Source organism: Numida meleagris, chromosome 1, assembly GCF_002078875.1.
Source record: "Numida meleagris isolate 19003 breed g44 Domestic line chromosome 1, NumMel1.0, whole genome shotgun sequence".
In the NCBI taxonomy this organism is placed as follows: domain Eukaryota; kingdom Metazoa; phylum Chordata; class Aves; order Galliformes; family Numididae; genus Numida; species Numida meleagris.
The window spans coordinates 77,258,046-77,278,244 of NC_034409.1; the positions used below are offsets into that span (position 1 = coordinate 77,258,046).

At 44.4% G+C, this 20,199-nt stretch overlaps 1 protein-coding gene across 7 annotated transcripts in view; it reads right to left on the reverse strand.

Moving 5' to 3' along the window:
- The window catches only part of SIDT1 (SID1 transmembrane family member 1), a 42,163-nt gene extending 22,178 nt beyond the window's left edge, over positions 1–19,985 (reverse strand). The window contains exons 1-6 of one of the 7 annotated variants that reach the window (XM_021397130.1): positions 19,122–19,985; positions 5,884–6,005; positions 4,882–5,052; positions 4,663–4,708; positions 1,734–1,835; positions 348–431 (exon numbers count right to left, since the gene is read on the reverse strand). In XM_021397130.1, coding sequence (XP_021252805.1) covers positions 348–431; positions 1,734–1,835; positions 4,663–4,708; positions 4,882–5,052; positions 5,884–6,005; positions 19,122–19,301 — 705 coding nt within the window. In that variant the 5' untranslated portion in view covers positions 19,302–19,985. Of the gene's footprint in view, positions 1–347; positions 432–1,733; positions 1,836–4,662; positions 4,709–4,881; positions 5,053–5,883; positions 6,006–12,218; positions 12,238–18,873; positions 18,894–19,003; positions 19,026–19,121 lie in introns of those variants that run through there. The other 6 variants (XM_021397138.1, XM_021397115.1, XM_021397126.1 and 3 more) reach the window with 6 other exon arrangements.

Consider the following 20,199-nt stretch of genomic DNA (forward strand, 5'->3'; position numbering starts at 1 on the left):
AATGCATTTATTTTACTTAGTGCAAACCATCTACTGAAGCTTTGCTTATTAAAAGGCCACACCACCACTGCTCAGTGGAAAAGCCAAGGTTTCAACAGAAGATCCCTGGTCATGGAGGCTGCAGCCATGCTGACCAACAGTCCCAACACCAAAGACATCTACATAACCAAACATAAGCAGAGTTTTGTAAACTAGGTAAAATCCCTTAAAAAAAAAAAGAAAAAAAAAGAAAAAAAAAAAGTAAATTAAAAAAAAAAAGAGAGAGAAAAGAGAGAGAGAGAGAACCAGGGATGCACAGGACAGGACACTGAAAAGCATCATTGGGACAAAATAAAAATCAGTCTCACCTGCACCGTTATGGCTGCCTGCTTTGTCATAGACTGGTAAACACCATTGAACTCCACATTATGGTCCAAATCATATACTGGGCACTGAAATAGACACAACTAAGGGTCAAGCTAAATGTCAAGATAGGCATACAGGGGGATATGAGGTGACAAAGGGAACAGGACAGCCAGGACTCATTCAGAAGTTAGAAAAACTGCTCTGAAGACATCATTTGCTTGTACTCTCTCATCTTGTCATCCTTACGGGAGGGTTGCGATTTAATCCTGATCAATCACTCTGCCATTCCCACAGAGCAATTCATTAACTCAGCTGTACACTATGTGCATTGCATGCTCTGTGGTCTGCAGAACGTACGGAGTGCTTGTTCTCACTTTGCTCTTTTCCACTATAGCTCTTATTTCTGTACCAGCCAGACTAAGACAATCACCAGCTACTGTTTCTTCCTCTGCCCTCCTACCACAAAAATACAGAAAAATACAGCAGGAGTTGATGTTACCCATTTCTCTCCTAACCACAGGTCTTTAGGCTGGACATTAGGAAATTCTACTTCCAGGGAGGTGGTGGAGTCACTGTCCCTGGAGGTGTTCAAGAAATATTTAGATGTTGTGTTGAGAGACATGGTTTAGTGGGGTTATTGGTGGTAGGTGGATGGTTGGACTGGATGATCTTGTAGGTCTTTTCCAACGTAGCTAATTTTATGATTCTCTACGATTCTAAAGGCAAATGCCGGGACGTCAGAGCTGGTAGCCAGGGCATTTTGCACTTCTCACTGTTTTGCTCCTCCCTACATCATTTAGGGAGATAGGAAGTGAGAAGAAATGGGGCACTACTCCCCAGCTGTGAGCTACAGCCAACCTCCCAGCCAGGGTGAGGCTGTTACCCCCTTCCCAGGAAAGGGAATTAATAACTATGAAAGAGAAGGAGAAGACTGAAATGGAAAGGAGAAGAGACCTCATGGCTAGAAATTAGAAGTTCTCCATGCTGTCTTGAGCATGGAGAGAACCAAGGGAACAGCACTGTCCTCTTCCTTTGCTACCAGCATCGCACTCAATGTCAGCCCACAGAGAAACAGACGCGTGTCATAGGGTAGCAGACAGTTAAACCTCATGAAAGGAGCATGATAACAACTGTCCAATGGACAGGCTGCAGAGGAACAGCTTGTTCATTTATATGCAATACAAATCTCAGAATGAGCTGCTTGAACTCAGTATCTGTCCTTGCCTCCTTCCCACGGGATTTTCTTTCCTCCTTCAGAAACCACGATCACCACAGAAGGGTGAAGCCTTCCCTAGGGCTTTTGCTCTCTGATGGGGCACAGATCTTCTCATTGAGTGGTACAGAGCTCAGCAGACAGCTCTTTGCATCCTCCCCCCCCCCAGACTTACCACAATATCCTGGACAGAGACAACTGAACATGGGTAGACTGCATCAGACACGACTTTAATGATGACAGAATCAACATCTTGAGGAAACTTGTACAGAAAGTACTGAGGAGGAAACAAAGTACTGAGTTACAGTCCAGAAATCACCCCGGCCAGTAGCTTCAAAGCCTCCCTAAGGCATCTGCATGGCTACATCTCAGCTTTGGGTTGGATGCAGCAGGCTTGAACAAAAATTCAGATTTCAAATATTAGCACCTTACACCACAGAAGAGCAGATTTAACAGATACAGATAATTCTTACCTCCCTTTAGAGCACACTATTAATCACAGACATCTACAACGTGCAAGATGCAGCACTGCCTCTAGACCCCTTAAGCTTTTTTCCCACCTGATCAAGTCATTTTTATAGTCTGTTCCTTTCTATATCACAAAGAGCAATTTCAAGATGTTTCTATACTACTATCTGGATATTACATATGGAGCATATAATGGAATTTTACCTCAGATGGGTTGCCTCAAAGAGTGACAATGGAAAGTATTAAATCAAATAGCTGAACTCAGTAAAGACTTTCATAAATAAATGCTTGATACAAGAACATAGGATTTTGGTTTGTTTGGTTGGATGGTTTCAAGTGCAGTTGGGGAGGCAACAGAAGAGCTCTCTACTCACTTCAGCTTGGAAAATAATTCAGCTATAGCTCTGAAAAAATTCAAGACAGAAGAGCATCTGCTAATAGTCTTACTTTCCCTTCAGGCAGGGAACGCATACTTCCATGCTTTGAGCAGGTCCGCAGGACACTCTGCAGGGCCAGGAGATGCCCCTCCCTTCCCTGTCCCTACAAGGGCCTTTTCAAATTTGGGTGAAGAAAGTCCCAGGGAACATGACTATTTGCATATTTACTCAATAAAATACAATAACCAGCTGCTGGAGAATCAGAGTTTCAGTGCTCACATCAGTGGGCAGGCTTGCTGCAAGGGCTCGTACCATCTTGCCCCAAGTCAAGAACTCAAGAGCTCAGTCTCACAGGCACAGCTACCACAAGGGGCTGATGGAGACCAACTCATCCTATCTCATGGGGGATGCAAGGCAGACAGCTGCCACCGACCACCTTCCCACTCCTCCTTATGGTCATCTGTAGCTGCAAGATCTGCTGCTTCTGTAGCAAAGGCAGGCACAGCCTACAGGGAAGGGAGCTACTATGGCCAGGTGGCTCCTGCCATGTAACAGAGACAGTGCTACTTGGCAAAGACCCTTTATGTAATATAAAAGTGGATTACATAAAGCAGAATTTCCCTGCTCCCTTTCCAGGAAGGAGGACCCCAAACTGCAAGGACAGGGATAAGTCAGAAATCATTCATTTGTCCATTTCTACTAAAGCATTTATTCCCATCACCCTTCTCCAAGCACTGCTAAGGGAGCACTGGCACTGAGATCACAAGTTCTTCATTTCACAAAATGAAATCTGGTTCCTTGAGCAGACAGACAGCAGTTTATCTTTGCCAAGCAACGATTCTGTCAGTCTGAGCTCCCTGATGACTGGAGTGTGCTACTGTTGGAAAGCATTAGACACTGGAGGAATCAGCCATGAAGACCCCTCTGTCTTTTTAATCCATGGGTACAGAATTTGTACCAGAGTACAGAATTTCCATAGCGGGTACTGAGACCTACAGCTCTCACCTGCAGGGACAAGTGGTATAAACGCATGCAAACAACACTCCTGACCTTTACAAACTTAACTAATTTCTCTTCTCACCCTTAGGCACACGCTGTTTTCCAAGTGACAACTCCTTTGATTGTTAAGCTTGCCTTTTTCCAGTTTTAGGGATATTCCAACATTCATCTAGATTTTGAATTGTCTTTCATTGCAGATTGCTTAATACTTTGATTTACAATAAATAGCAGCATTATATCAATTAAGAATCACTCATCTTGCACTCCGGCCTTTAGTTAAAGTCACCAATCTCACATTATTAAGCATGACAAATAACAGACTCAAGTCACAATGCTAAATCCCAGTTTAGATCCTCAATTCTCAGCATTCAAGTTACAAAATCCAAATTAAAAAAGATTTTTATAAAAGAACCAGTACTCTCTATGTTTCTATAGTATAAAATGCTGTATTCATATGCCAAGCAACACAAGACATTTGAGAACAGATTAACTGGGATGCTTGATAACAGGAGACCTAAAACTAAGTGATATTTCTTATAGTGATTGCAACAGCAAAAATGGAGTACCAGATGCTCTGGGTAAATTACATACTCTCCCATCTCCACAACCTCCTGTATAACTATAGCTACTGTCAACAGCATTTTCATTCAAGGGAGGACATGTAGTTTCTGCAGGGCACTAAACAAGGTTGTTCAGCTCAGTGCACTGTAAATGTCTGCTCTCTCTACTGAGCTAATAACCAGATTTATCAGGCATTTCATTTAACACCTCACACCTTGAATTGCTACCCTGAATAAGAAATAGCACTTTGAGCTACCTTTACAGCTCATTCATTTGGTTCTTTCTGATGAAGGACTGCATCTTGGCAAGTCCTGCCACAGCAACTGAACCAGCGCTGACTGGGACTAAACACTAGTGCACACTGTCTCACTTCCCAGGAAGCACAGTAGCCTTATGATCTCTGGACTTCTATATATCTCTGGAATTTTCTGAACGGCAGATACCATTCATTTGCTCTGGTCATAGTTTTTAGTTCACTTAATGATTTTGCAAGAGGACCCAAACACGCTGCTAATGTGGCTGAGGCACTACTACCTCTTCACCATGTCCACAGAAAAAGTTCAACAAGAAGGAAACTCCCCTGCATCCTAAGAGGGAAACAACCTAGACCTATGAGGCTTTCATCATCTCTAACAAAGGATGATGTGAATCATTTAAATATAGGAAGATATACAAGAAACACTAAGCAAGACTCCTTACCTGAGGCTGGGAAGGGCTGGCAGTGAAGTTAAAGGGCTTGTTGGTCCTAAAAAAGAAATGCCAGCATACTTTCAGAGCTAGAATATACACAAGAACCTTTAGATTAAGCAAAAGAAAAAAGTCTTTTTTTCTAGGAAGGGAAGGTTAGGTAGAGGGACCAAATCCCTGCATGACAGATACATGAAGCAATTACAGTTGCATTCACACATCTCAGCTTACTCAAGTTGGAAGTTCTCAAGCCTGGTCACTAGCAGTTCATATGCAATGTTAAATGGTGCCATAGAAGCGACATCCACAAATATGATCTGGTCAGATGGTCCTGTCTCAGGTGCTGGCTCAGATGGACAGAGAGTCCGACTCACTTCTTGGTAATTGTAGGTTCTCTGATATCTGTAACAGCCAGGAGAAGGAGGGAAGGATGGAAAAGGAGAGTCAGCAGTTAAGACACTGCTCTACAGTACTGCAAATAACGATTTTTCCCTGTGTACATAGATTAAATATTGGTTTTGGCCTTTCAGCTTATTCTGTCTTTTATTCAGAGTTCAAAATCCACCTCAGTTGCCTTTTGTGGTTTGCATATAGGACTGATCATTCTCAGCAACTCACTTTTCTCAAGACTGCCTGTGCCATCAGCTGGCTGATTTAGTATTTCTGCCACTTGCTGGGTTCACACAGAAGAACAGCCCAAGACAGATGCTGCTGTAACTATCCCCTGAATCAGACAAGACACTGCAGACTTACTGCTACCTAGTGCCAGTATTTCGGTTGCAGGCTGAAGCTTTGCATCTCGTATGGTCTAAGGTGCTCTCAGAGTCTCAGTACTTGCAGCCCCACTAGCTCTGAGGTTGCTGAGGCAACACAAAAGGATCACAAAAACAAAGAAAACATCCCAAAACAAACCACCACCCTCAGACTCAACTGTACCTAGCGTGAAAAACAGAGAAGAGACCATATTCCCCAAATGCACTGTAACCCAGTAGTTAGGGGGCTCTGAGAGATTTTTCAAGGCCTGGTCCAAACTAAAGAATAAGAACTACCTGCACCCAGCATAAGCAACCGTGGAAATGACAACAATGGCATTTGCAAACTCTTCTGATCAGTGGCACAGGCAGATCATGCATGGTTTGCAACCAAGCTGCCCATGCACACATCAAGAGCTAACACCAAATGGAGGCTGACGCTGGATATAACCCATTACAAGGCAGAGAGCCTAGTACTTACAGCCCTCGAAAAATTAGTGGGACCTGCCATGATAATACTCCCTTCTGCTGGCGAACTACAAACAGGACAGGATATTGGAGGTTCTCAGAGCTGCTGTTCACATAGACACGCACTGCATCTACCTGTGGAAAGAGAAAGGAGAGTATAGGCAGGTGTTAGCAGATGCAGAAAAAGACAGCTCCAAACACAGGTGAGAAGAATCCATCCCCTTTCTTAGGGTGACCTAGATGCTGGCAACATTCACAGGGGAATAAGCAGAGTTTGCCACTGGCCCACTCAGTTCCAGAAGTCACTCAAGAAGCACCACATTGCTGCTGCTCTAATCAGAGTACTGCCCCAAAACAGAGCTGACTTTCAGATAAGACACAGTGGACAAATGCAGAAAATAAGACGAAGAGAGGCTTACTTACCCGATTAGGATAAACCAAAATAACTTCTGTTATAAACAAATATCCAAGGCTACAAATAGGGTTTCCCTGCTTGAACTCTTACATTGCCAATCTCAACCAACAGTACTGGGGAAGTCACAAAGATGACTGAAGAATGAATTAAAAATCAATGATGAAAAAGCAGGTTAGCAGTTACCACCTCGCATTATTGTGAAACAACACTGAGATGACACGTTGCCCATATTTACATCACCTAATAAAACAGGACTAAGCACCCTCAACAGGCCAAGAAAAGCTGCCTCGGTTTCTGAGCAAGGTTTCTAGCATGGCCTACTGCACCAGCAACTGACATATTGCCTTCCACTGTCTAGCCACCACAAGGCTGCAGATATGGGACAGCAGTGGAAAAGGCAGTCTTCACTTTACTGCTTTGAGAAGTAAGCAAGCAGTCTGCATAGGCTCTATTTCTATTTCAGAGGAACATCTTGTTCGACTCCTTCTCCAATGCTGCATGCATTGCTCATGAAAACAAGGTATGAACTTGCATAGTTCAGAGGACACAGTACATCTTGATTAGAGGTTATCAACTGATAAAAAGCGTATCAGGTAGATAATACACATTTTAAACCCACCACAACCTGTCTAGTGACAACCTGTTTTAACTTGTCAAGTGAAGGACTCATCATAGATGCCTCAACTTTCTATTCGCCATGCATAGGGAAATGCCACCTTCTGAAATAAACAGAGCTGGCCAGGCACCAGAAGGGCAGCTATGGTTACAATGAGGATGCTAGAAATAAGGTTCAGCATAAGGGTTTTGCATATATGGTCGAAGTCTAAAGGAAGAAAATTTCCTATTTATTCCTGTTTAGTGATTCTAAGATCGTGTGGGAGTTTTGTTTACTGGAACAAAACACTTCCTTCTTGAAAGCCATAACCATTATCAGTTTTCCTGCCACCATCACCATAATTCAGCATCTATAGCAACCAACTCCTGAAAAAATAAAACATCATCATAAATCTTTTAATTAAAAAGCTTCTGAGATTGAAGGACATTGGACTCTTTTGCCTTTGCCTTACAGTTTCTAAATCTTTGCGATACTCTTTTGGTACAACTTCGAGTTTTTCTTCTGTCCACAAGAATTACAGATGCAATTTCATTTCCAAGTAAAGTGAATTTCCCACAGGGGTGCTAAAATCAAGTGATGAAAAACTATCACAAAGCAAGACACACAGCTTAACACCGGAAGGGCCAGCACAGCAGGCCACTGCCAGTGGGCAGCACTGGAAGATAACTCTGCAGCTTCCTTGGTCTCTACCCTGCTCAGTCTGGGGAGACAAGCCACTACATGTCAGTATAACTGGGAACTCACATCAGACACCCAGAAAATAGTACTATGGTGTTATGTATCCTTAACCATCCACAAACAAGATAGATATAAGGAAATGGTCTTCTGCAACTAAAAGTTGCATCTCTACTTCTACTCTACTCTTCACCTCACATCTTCTCTCAGCAAACTAAGTATTTTCAATATTGATTCTTAAGTAAAATGAGATACATAAACCAATGTACTGGTTGTTCAGAAAATGTCAACCAAAAGGAAAAAGACTTCCTCTGAGGTGTCCTACAACATAAAGGAGCTCTATCTTTGTCATTAGAAAGAACAGCTTTTGAGATCCATTGAGATCCAAAATATTTCAGGGATAGTTCTATGACTTAGGCTTAAATCCCCGGGAAATCTCAGTTCTTCCCAGTGTTACACTGCAGTGCAAATACAGAAAAGCACTTATTAGTGACACAGAATATTTTTCAACTTTATTAATAGCTCACACGATTTGGCTTGCACAGGTTAAGAATACACACTACCTGCATTTGTCCTGTACAGTCTGATGAGCTGTCATCATGTAATCAAATACTGTTCCATCATCATGGAAGGTACAACACTGCCAATGCAAAACTGAAGAACTATTTTAATAGCAGTATTTCATAATTTGAGACCTTCACTAGACATTTTATGAGATCTTAAAAGTCTGGCCAGTTTATAGAATGCCTCGATATTAATAAGAGGTGAGAGTACCATGCTAAGACACATCCCTGAACATTTCTACATATGGTGCAAAAAAATATTTTCTGTAAAATATTAAGACAACAAACAAAGCAGGGCTCTCAGAGTCCTATCCAAAAAGGAAGGTATTTCTCCTCAAGTGCAGTTTGCAATGCATGTAGCTTCACCAGATATTTGCCTGTGGTGTTCCACATCAGATGTGGGGAACATTCTTTGCTTCAGAAACAATCCAAGTACCACATGGGCAGGCAAGAGTGACCAGAGCCTACCCCTTTCACCTAGCTCATCTCTCATTCCAGACAGGCTAGAAATAAGGCCTGTTTTCACAGCCAGAAATTAACTGCGGTTGAAAGCAATCTCTGAAGCTCACGTAGTCCAACCCCTCAGCTCAAGTAGGGTTAGCTGGAGCTGGCTGCTCTGGGCTCAGTGAGATCTGGGTATCTCCACATATGGAGACTCCACAAAGTCCCAGGCAACCTGTTCACATCTCTGACCACCCCCATTATAAAATAAATTATTAATTCCATACCTTTCTTGTACTGTGGATACTAGACCTGGACACAGTACTCCAGGTGTGAAAGCCTTGCAGCTTTCTAACTGCCAAAAGGTTGCTCTGTAGAGCATAGTCTCTAATTAGAAGATGGAATCAGATCTATAAGAGGTTCCTGGAGAAGCCTAACAGTAAAGCTTCTCGTACAGTGACTTAATAGCATTCCACTCACTTTTACCCTGACACCCTCCTGCTAACCTCAACATCCATTACTGAGTCTAAGCATTTTAGTTTCCTGGGAAAAGAAAGCCAATTAAGACCACAGCTGCAGGTGTAATAATACAGCTGACAAGTATTTTAAACTGGGTCCATGTTGCAGTTCAAGCCTCTGATCCTCCTTGCAGCGCAGCTGGAATGTCCCGGGGCATGAGTTCCTGCCTTTATACGCCCAAGGTTACACACTGTCTTCTCTTTGCTGTCAACACAGATTTCTCTCTTTAACTTGTAAGTGAATGCATTATGTATAGCCTTTTTTCCAGGTCTCATGGCACTTCCAGGTTAGATGCCCTATTAGTCTGAAGAGAGAATCCAATGCTGAAGCCAAGATGTTTACCTAACTAACAATAAGATTAATTCATTCTGTTCAGGACAGCCCTGCTGTTGTGACAACTGCCATCCCAGATGCCTGCACTGCCTTCTCAGGTTCCCAAAGACTTTTCCACGTTTTATCTTTCACCAACATGCAACTTCTGAAAGGCTTCTGATATTGCAATAGCATGCTATATGCCCACAGCAGTAATCATCCCCATTTTGATGATGCAGAGATTCAAGCGTGCAAAAAGAGGTAGAGGGCCATAAGCAATGAGTTCAGAGATTAGGTACAAAAATCTGAGGCATTCAAAGCCTAAGGTCTGCTCACTGCACAGTTTCTCCTGAATGACACTCAAAAGCATCAGGTTAAGAGACACTGGACTATGAACCTGCAGATCACAGCACAGTCACTCCTGCTGCAGGACCGAACGGCCAAGAAGCTGCTTCAGCTGCAAGTGCTTAGTGGTGCATTTGCCTTTCCACTCCAAGTCGCATCTCTCTGACCCTTTCCAGAAGTTGCCCAGTGATTCTTCTCCCCAGATAGCAAACCTGCAGCTCTCAGCTGGGCAGCACTTGTGCATCCCTTCCTACACCATTTTGATGCTCTGCTGATATTTCACTTTGAGTCCCTACCCAGCCTCTTTTTTCAAACGGTGGCAGTCCTCAAAGTTTCAGTCTTTGCAAGCAGACCTTGAAGCAATTTTGCTGACATTTACAGTTACATGAATTACTGATCAGAAGATTTTTACAAAATCAGTGGAGATGATCTCCTACAGATGATACTAGACCTTTGGTGACTGGCATTTTGAGGAGAAGAAAGAAGGTTGATTTCCTCTGCAGAGATCCAGCAGTCAGATCCATTGTTCAGTTGCACTCTTTCCATGTAACTAAGCTGAACATATACCATCTAAAACATTTATTCAGTTTTGTTCCTATTTCCATTTTCTTGTATTATTGCTAGCACTATACTAGTGAAAAATAGGATTGTCAGGAGGCAATATTCTCAGGACTCAATGTTCTTTAAAATCTAAGCATTTAATCTCAGCTCTTGCCCATGTAAAAACCAGTATATGCTATATAACACAGTTCCTGGTCCCAGGACACAGCTCTGCTCTCCCACTAATAAGCCTCAGGGATACAGCAGCACGAAGCCTGACGTAACACCTACTCCTCCAAAATGATGCAATACAGCAGGTGGGATGTGCAGGTTTGGCCACAGGTATAATAAGGTCCCAGTTAATGATTCCCTTCAGATCCTCCCCATCACTCACATCTGAGCTTGGGGATACCAAAGCAAAGGAGTTAGCAGAATTTAGGTACAATTATGAGGAAGCATGGGAAAGTGGAGAAAGAATAAGTACTAAACCTCAGCATCAAGGCTTCTCTCATTTGCTGTCAGCCACTCTCTGACTGTGCTACAGAGTGTGAAGAACCCTAATTAGCGTCTTCGAGGAAGACATTTTGCTTGGCAAGTGAACTGTCTAGCAAAAGCATCACAAGAGACAGGGATAACAATGTAATACCTATGAACTGACATTTGCTGTTTCAGGTTAATTGGTACAGGGCCTATCTTAAAAATTTAATCCATATTTTGCTTCTGGTTTCTATTGTCAGAACATAGATGATAAACACATTTCCATGCAACACATTTAATAACTTTATTACTGAGCCAGGGCTAGCAATCACATCTCTCCCTCTGAAAGTCAACATTTGGCATTTGCCTCAAGGGTATTATCTCCACAAAAGTATTTTAGAAGAGTGGGAAAAAAGGCAGGAAGGAAGGAAAAACAAAGTGATATATTGAGTTCTAATATTAATCTCCTTCTATACCTCCCCAAAGATCATTTATTTTCAAGAATTAGCAGTTCTGACACAAGAATCATTGCTTCAATCACATACATCCTTCTCTCCAAACACAAAAATAAGATCTTAATTATGCATGTCAAAACAAGGAGAAATCCAAATAGAAAGCAGAACTTTTGCCTCTCACAGTAATAATTCCCCATAGCAGAGCAAAAGACTGTGAGATTCCTCTGCATCCACCCCTGCTTACTTAGCACTGGTGAGATGAAGCTTTGCATAGGCTGCCATAGAATCATAGAATGGCTTGGATTGGAAGGGACCTAAAGCCTGACCCTGCCACTAGCAGAGATTCCACCCATTAGATCAGGCTGCCCAGGGCGCCATTCAAATTGGCCTTGAGCACCTCCTGGGATTGGGCATCCACCTGTTCCAGTGCCTCACCACCCTTTGAGTTAAAATTTCCTAGTAATATATAACCTCAATTTCCCCTTTTTTAGTCTAAAGCCATTCCCCCTTGTCCTATCACTATCAGACCATGTAAAAAGTTGGTCCTCGTCCTGTTTGTAAGCTCCCTTCAAGTACTAGGAGGCCACAGCGAGGTCTCTTCAGAGCCTTCTCTTCTCCAAGCTTAACAAGTTCATCTGTCCTGCATCACCACCACTGCTGAAGGACTTGACTTTGGACCAGACAGCTCCTAGTACCACAGAAACCAGTCATCTCTCCCTTCCCCATATACAAGCAAAGAGGCTGTCACAGTATTTCATTCACACTCTCCAAGGTAAAATCCATGCCTCCTGCAGATGCCTGCAGTTGGTTCAAGGCCAAACAGGCCATGCTGGATCTTGGGAAACAACCTCACATAGCAAATCTCCCTTGGAAGACCAGTCTCTGCACTAACACTTTGGCAATAGCCATAGTGCTGCCCTTTGCACTGCAGACTTCCCTCCATGCATCCCTTCTCACTGCTGAGCCCCTGCCGTGCACATCCCCATTTACCAGTCAGGTTAGCTGGAGTTCTGTTTCTCAGATGACTGAGCATGAGCTTTATTTTTTCGCCTCCGTGTTTCAAGGTGGACAGAGCAGTTAGCTGAATAGAGAGCAAGTTCTCAGCACTACATTAAAATGTGTTAGACCAGGAAAGACAAATATTTGCGCTTTGGCTCTATCACCCTGGAGATAGGGGGAGAAAAAAAATAAAAGGGAGAAATTTAAAAAAAGAAACACACATCTGAATTCTTTTATCTAGATGGGAACAGGCAGAAGGAGCTGGTTCCAAACTCTCACAGCTGAGCAGGACCAACATGGCTGCAAACATTAAGCAAAATAAACTGAGCTCTTGTTGACATGAAAGAGTCCTTGGATTGATTATTAAGCCTGCAATTCCCACAGAGATTACACATCAGCTTAAGACTGCATGGCTGTGAATTTATGAGCAGGCAAGAGGCTGCAGCAGTTTCTGCTGCAAGCAAAAGTTTTTCAGAACACTGGATTCCTTCCCACCACCTCACACTAAGCAACACTTTCAGATCATGCCTGAGCTTTGCCACATTCCTCAAGGCACCCGCACACAAACTGCTCAATGCAGTGCCTTTGGGAATTCTCTGTCCACACTGCACGAGCACCTGATCATGGGCCTGGTGAGGCACTGAGCCAAACCAGTGGGCAGGGAACACGGATGGCAAGCAAACACAGCCTGCTGGTTACAAAGGGAGGTCTCAGGGCAGGATGCAGGTACAGAAGGCTTTAAACTGCTGCAGTCTGCTCGTGCACAAGGAAGCAGTGCTCTGTTTTTAATATAAATGAGATTAAGTTGAGTAGGGTTCAGCCAGATAGGCTAGACCAATTGAGGTGGTGAATGAAGCATGTACCCATCAGCATTCAACTTGTCTGCTCTTCCCACGGCCAGCCCAACAGGGGGAAGCAGAGACCCTGATGGAAAATAACTACTGGTGTGACTGTGGTTTCAGAACCTCCTTACTGCTTTCATTGCAATATCTGAGCATTACTACTCCCCGAAGGTAAAAACATGTAGCCCTCAAAGGAGACTCTGGACATTTCATTCATGTAACTGTTCCAGGATGAATACTTTCATTTAGAAGTTCTACTTGGTGTAAATATGCTCAGTCTGACACAGATGTTCTCATGAGTTCACTTGTTTGCAAAAGTATCTGTGAGCATAAATGGAAGAAAGACAGAGTAAACAGGCTAATATTTATATTTTCCTTTTTTTTTTTTTTTAATTATGTCCTCAAACCAATGTTACTAGGGAAACTCTAGGACAAACAGAAAAAAAAAAACTAGCAGTTGCCACACTGTGTGAAATAGCTACCTGCTTCTGATTACCCTCAGATTTCAGGGAGGCATTTAAAAGAAATAAAGAAATCCTTCTTTGAACACTAGTCATGAAGCAAACTACTCTCTAACAAACAGCATCTTCCTAACCCACAGCAGCTGGAACTCCGAGCTAGAACAACCCTTTAAACAAAGGGGGTTTATAACCTTTCTCAATTTGCCCCCACCGCAAACTCACAGAGGTAACTCTGGGGATCACCATCACAATACAAACATCTTCTTTCAATCCTAAGTTCTCTGCTTCAGTCACACTGATAGGAATTATATCTCCTCCATGTTTTCTTCTTATTTAACCATTGTACATTTGCTCTAAACCACACTGAAGTAGCTTATTTCTACATCCAAACAAAAACATCAGCGCAGATAGAGCTAAGAGGGCTGTTTCTGAAATCCTCCGTGTTTCTATAAGAGCACATAGCAGGAAATAATGTTCAGTTATGTAAGCATGCTAAATTGTATTCTCCAACTAAGCAGATGGCACACCCTTGCAATACAGCTTTTACAGACTGCACTTTCATTCCCTGAATATCTTCTGAAATAGCAGACGAGGTCTGCATGGGAAAAGAAATACCTTCCTACCCAACAATTTCTGCACAAGTTATCTAAGGACATTTCAGCCTTCACTTACAGAGCAAATGTTTGTGTTATAAATCGTTACACTGTTCTTGGAAGGAGTTCAAACCAGGAGAGGAGTTTTGATAAAGTTACTCTTTTACAGAGCTTCTTTCTTTTTTCAATCTTAACACTGGGGAGATAGAGATGAGAAAACCCGATCAGCTTTGATTTTAAATAACCAAACAGCCCTACCAAACAACAACAACAAAAAAGTCATTTAAAGATTGTAAGACTTTAGTCATCCCATTTATTTTCAGAGCTAAAGCCTTAAAGACCATGTTTTCTGCTGCAGAAAACAGTCAAGCTTGCATTTTCAGCACATATCTGCATCATTTCTCCCAGTTTACTTTTGCTCATTTTTGTAAGCAAGAGACTTTGGCATGATTCTGGACAGGGAGAGACCCCAGTGGAAAGCAATCCCTGTCCTTGGGTGGGACAGAGATTGTTTGTTTTCTTTCATGAAAACAAATTACACAGGCAAAAATTGTTCCAAAGGGATTCTGTCAAACATCGCTAGGTTTCAGACACCACAGATTATAACTTTCTTTGATTTTACTGGTTTTAGGTGCCTTGTTTATGCCTCACAAGGCATTTAATTTAACATTAGGCTCCAAAAATGGTGAGTGAGCTGAGGTTCTTCCAGTGTCCTACAGTGAACAGGGTAGATGCAGCAACTAAAATGCAACAGTGTTCATATCCTGGATACCCGGCAAAAACAGGAGCTCTGTTGGCCTCCGGAGATCTCCTTCTCACTCAAAAGTTTGCAGTCTTCCCAGTTTGATTTTTACCTGCATCTTCATGAGCATCCACTCAACACTAGGGAAAAGACAGAACCTTAACCTATTCCCCTCCCTACAGCCCAGGTTCAACAGTCTCCAAACAGGAAACTGAAGTTTTACTGCATGCATAGTAGAGCTGTGGGTTGAAACTTGGGCTGGAGCCAAGACTAACATCACAGAGAAGACAAGTGCGAGAGCAAGAGAATACTTCGAGTAGTTTGGTTCCAGCCCAAACAGTCCTACACATGCAGCCTAAAAGCAGCTCAGAAGCTGCACTAGGATTCTACCAGGTCACAGAATTTAAGACATCTACTTGAAAGACTTCTGTCCTTCTTGCTGCTGCTGCTTCCCATTTTGTCTCAGGTAGTTCAACTTTTTGCCTCCCCATCTGCAGTCATGAAAGAAGGAAGGGTAATGATTGTTAGCAAGTCTCATGGCAACACACAGCCCCTCTCCCTCATTCACTGAGGAGAAGCTTTTACTCAGCACCCCTGAGACAGACTCCACATAAGAAAGAATCCCTCCAGGGCTGCACATCCTCACATGGCACAACTATTAAGCAGAGAAGCCACAGCTGAGCTTGCTGCCAACAGCAGCTTACAGCAAGGCTGAGCCATATGGGAACCAAGGCTGGGGCTCTGTTCCTACTCCTGGCAAGGGAGGAGGAGGAAGAAAATACCGCCCACTTGTTCCCCTAGAATAGGTGCAGCCTACTGCTCAGCTTTTGGGCTCATCATAGCCAAGATGCAATGCATGAACATCCATGCACCCTGTCTAGATTGCTGCAGTTTTGCCTTAAAAAATGGAAAGCTGGAAACGTATTCTCTCAAGAGCTTCCTGGTTTTCTAAATACAAGTAGCCACCAAAAGATGCACTCAGCTGATCAGTGAGTTAGGAAACCACACTCCCCAACAGCCTTCATCCTCAAGATGCTTCCCTACATCACTTAAGATCTGGTGCAGGAATAACCTATACCTGCAATATGAGTGCCATCTGTGTTTCCAGAAAATTATCCAGCACTGACTGTCAGAGTTTGCAGCAGTGGAGGGAACAGCTCACTTTGAACTCTCTCAGTACTCTGCTCCAGCCCTTTTTTGAGTTTTTTTGGAAGCCCCTGTATTATTGCAATTGTAGAGCTAAGCAGGTCCTCTCACTTGTCACATAAATCCTTCTCTAGTCAACAGGAAATCCAGCAGAAAAACTTCACAGCTCTTTTTAAGCTTTCTAGGCACACACACTGCACAGGGAGCTTCAGCATATCAATCCTCATCCCTCTCAAGAAGGGACATGTTGAATACGTGGAATTTGAGATGCTCACAAGTATCCACTTTCATTTTTCCCCTATCTTGGATGTCTCCAGTTTAAACAACCCTAAGATAAATACACTTGCCCAACTAGTCGTCCACTACCGTAGCGTCCTTCCTGTTAGAGGTTGGGTGCACAGTGGCAAGAACAACAGCTGGTTTTATTATTATTATTACACTTGCAGTTAAACATTAAATGAACAGCTGTGCAGAGGTGAAATTTTCGAAGTGCAGCTAGGAGGAAGAAAAGAGAACTAGAAAAGCCATTAAAAGACCCCATAATAAACGAAGACTTTCCATCAGAGCAGACTGAGGAAGGACACATCCCTATTCATAAGCCACTGCCAGGAGCTTCTTGCAGCAGAGGTGGCTGTGCTCCTCCTCTTTCAGCACAGCCTTACTCGTAAATCTCCACCTCAGGAATTAAGGCCTAAACCATAGCTGCCAAGTACAGAAAAGCTTGACAGCTCTCCTAACTTAAGTCACCAGATAAAGCATTTCTGCACAGCACCTAGGAAGCTCTGACAATTTATGCATGCATAAGTTTCAGCAACGTGACAAGGTCAGCACATAAATACCCCGATTCTCATTTTTTACACTCAGAAAAGGAGATGCACAGAACGGAAGTAACTTGCCTGGCTCAAAGCAACCCTGCTCCAGAGCCCTGAGCTCTTTGCTCACAAGTAGTCATACACAAAGTGAACAATCTGATAGGATTTATTTTTCCCCATCCCTAGTGCACCACACCTCCATCCCAGGAATAAGGAATACCATGCAGATGAGGAACATCCTTCGAGATCAGGCAAGCACAGCTTTTCAGAAAGCGGCAGGTCCCTGAAGCACCAAAACAGGAGCAGTGGTCTTATTTCCTCCTTTCTTTCATCCATTGTTCAAGTATTGCTCTATCCAGCTGTATTTTCAGACATGCTTTGGCAGCCACAGCACGTGAGCAGAGCATTTGCAATGGATTGATGGGACCAGCCCTCGTGCCTTGTCCTTGGCTCAAAGTTGCCCTGCCTTGAAGGCCTGCCCCCACAAGAGAGAGCAGCAGAGGGGAACAGCAGAACCCACAGCATCAACAAAACAAATCCCTGTTTCAAAGCCTGACCTGGCTTTGCTTCAGAGGGAAAGCAATTAAACTCATGCACTGCAGCCCTTATACATGTAACAACGCTCTTTTTATTCAATTAAATTTCCTGTAACTGAGGTTAATGTTCCATGTGGTATCTGCCTCGAGGTATAAGAGGCTTCTGGATGAATTGCCATCAGCACAGGGACAGGAGGAGCCTAAAAAGATCAGGAAGAGCAGAGACCTTACAAGTGACAGGCAGCTGGCTAACACTGCCTGAGTCTCCACTTGCTACAAGTTGGAGGCTAAAGACTGCAGTGGAAGGGTAGGACCGCTACACTGAGTTTTTGTAGGACTTGTCATCCTCCAGAAGGAACAACTATTGAGTGGGCAGCAGGCCCTAAGGCTGGTTCAGCTCAGGAGCAGTGTTCGCAGGGCTTCTCACGAAGCCACCCTCGGGCGTCCCACACCAGAAAGCCTCTTGGGGCAGTCCATTGTCAAGTGGTTCTTTCTCTCAAATTAATTTTCCTAGCAGGAACTGGCTGCATGGTCCTCTTTAAGCACGTCCACAGCAGTGTTTGGACAGTTCTGCATTAAAGAAAACATCAGGCCTCAAATCTGAGGCTTCCTTTCTTAGGCATGCTCTTGAGCAGCTCAATATCACTGCAGAGATTTCAGAGCCCAGCATACAGGAGCACGGAGATTTAGTGTCCTGAAATTTCCACTTAAATGCAGCAATGGTTGTTGTATGCTGTTTCCGCTAACAAGCCCAGACATTATTTGGTCTGCTAACAGGCTTTGGTAGTAGCACCCATAATACTGGAAAATTCCAACATAGTTCACACTATGAGCTTCTACAGGAGGGCTCATTGCTCAAAGCCTGCATTTGGACTCTCGTGTCCAATGGTGAGACCCAACAGTTAAGTAAAGCAGGGCTGGGTCTCTTGCATCAGTCCTGAAACAAAACTCCTGCTCCATAAATACCAGGTGCATTTTATTACATAGTAACACACAGAGAACAGGTCTTTAAATGGATCTATGGTTTTGCAGAGTAAAGCAAAGCCTTCTAAGAAGCACACCCCCTCCCTCCAAACCCTTTTCCCCTTGTTATCATGCTCTCTACCAACTCTTTTCATACTTAAAAAAAAGAATAAATCAGAAACACAGTATGGAAAAAGGGATGTTTTCCATTTTCCCTGTCAAGGGCAGGAGTGTAGGTTAATTTGTATGGTTCACTATCTTTTGGATAAAAATCAAAGCATTTTACCCAGTAATTAATGCCCAATCCAAACAAAGGGGGCAGAGTTTCCAAGGTACCACTTAGCTACTTGATAAAAACACAAAATTAAAAAAAAAAAAAACAAAAAAAAACACCAGAAACGGAGGTGGGGGAGAGAAGTGGAGAGCTGCAATAGCTAATCACTCATAAGTGCCATGCTTTCTTCCCCCCCCCCATGGCAAGCAGCTGTGCCTGCAGCAGCGCTGCCCCGCGGCTCCCTACATCCCAGCTCACCAGTGCAGCCCCGTCTCACCTCCCAGGGGAGAGAGCACCCTGATCCGGCAGAAGCGCTCAAGTGTGAAAAAAGGTATTTAAAAAGGCTTATTAAGCAACTCTACCCCCTCCCCCCCCCACCCTCTTCTTTTTTAAGGTTGTACTCTTACCCTCCTAATTCCCACCCGGACTTTAAGCCTGTGCCCAGCCCGCTCCCTCACGGCGGCTCCCCCCGGCCCAGGGGATCGGGGAGGGGAACGGGCAGCGGGGCCGCCTCCTAGCTCCTACCTGCCCAGGCTCGCTGCTGTAGGCAAAGGCGTAGAGCCGCTCCGCGCTGATGTTCACGGCTCCTCGGTAGACACGGCCGAAGGCTCCAGGAGCGGGGCCGCCCCCCGGGGCCGCTGCCGTTACTGCCCAGAGCAAAGCGCAGAGCAGCGCCCTGGGGGCTGCGGCCGCCCCCCCGGCCATGGCCCCGCGTGTGCCGCCGCCCGGAGCGGCTCCCGGTCCGCCTCTCCCCGGCAGGGCGGGCGCCCGGGCACTTTATTTGCAGTGGGAATCACTAGCGCGGCCACACGCACCGGCCTGGGGGAGGCGGGAGGCAGCGAGGCCCGGCCACCCCCCACCCCCCGCGCCCGGGGGTGCCGAGCAACTTGCCCCAGGAAAGGACCCTCCGCCGGCCGGCCGCCGGGAGAAGAGAAGGGAGGAGAAGGGGAGGGAAGGGAGGCAGGCGGCTGGCCTCGGGAGGAGGGTCTCCTCCGTGTGCCCGGCCCCAAATTCTGAGCCGGCCCTCACCGTCGGTTGTCAGGGAGCTTTTCACCTTTGGGACGTGTGCTGTGAGTTTAGAGGCACAAGGGTACAATAAGGTATGTGGGGACAGTGCCACGGCAGTGGCATCTGCGGGTCTTCAACACCCCCAGCCCACCTGCACTCTGCCAGCTTGCTGGAGTGCAGATGTGTGCTTGGAATGCGTTTTGTGTAGAGCCATCCCAGACCTCTCTTTTTGGCTGCTTACGACTCCAAAGGTGTGAAAGGCTGCAGCAAAATGTCATTCCATTAGTTCAAGAATGCCTCGTTCCATCCTACGTTATTTAAGTAGTTCATGGAACTGCTACAAAAATCACTGTGATACTCAACCTTTTCAGCCAGATGAGAGGGATACTGTTAGGCCAGGGGTCTCTCTCCCTGCTTTCCCCTCTTATGTTCTCCTGTTGAAAACGTGTCTGAGAAATCTGTCAGACCCCAAGGTGGAGAGATGCACTTTTAAGTCAAAGAGCATTACCAAAAAGCAACCTGAAATGTTCTTCTGGCTGAAGGCAAATTCATAGAAGCCATGATTTTATAAAGCCAGCCTGTGTTCTCCGGTTAT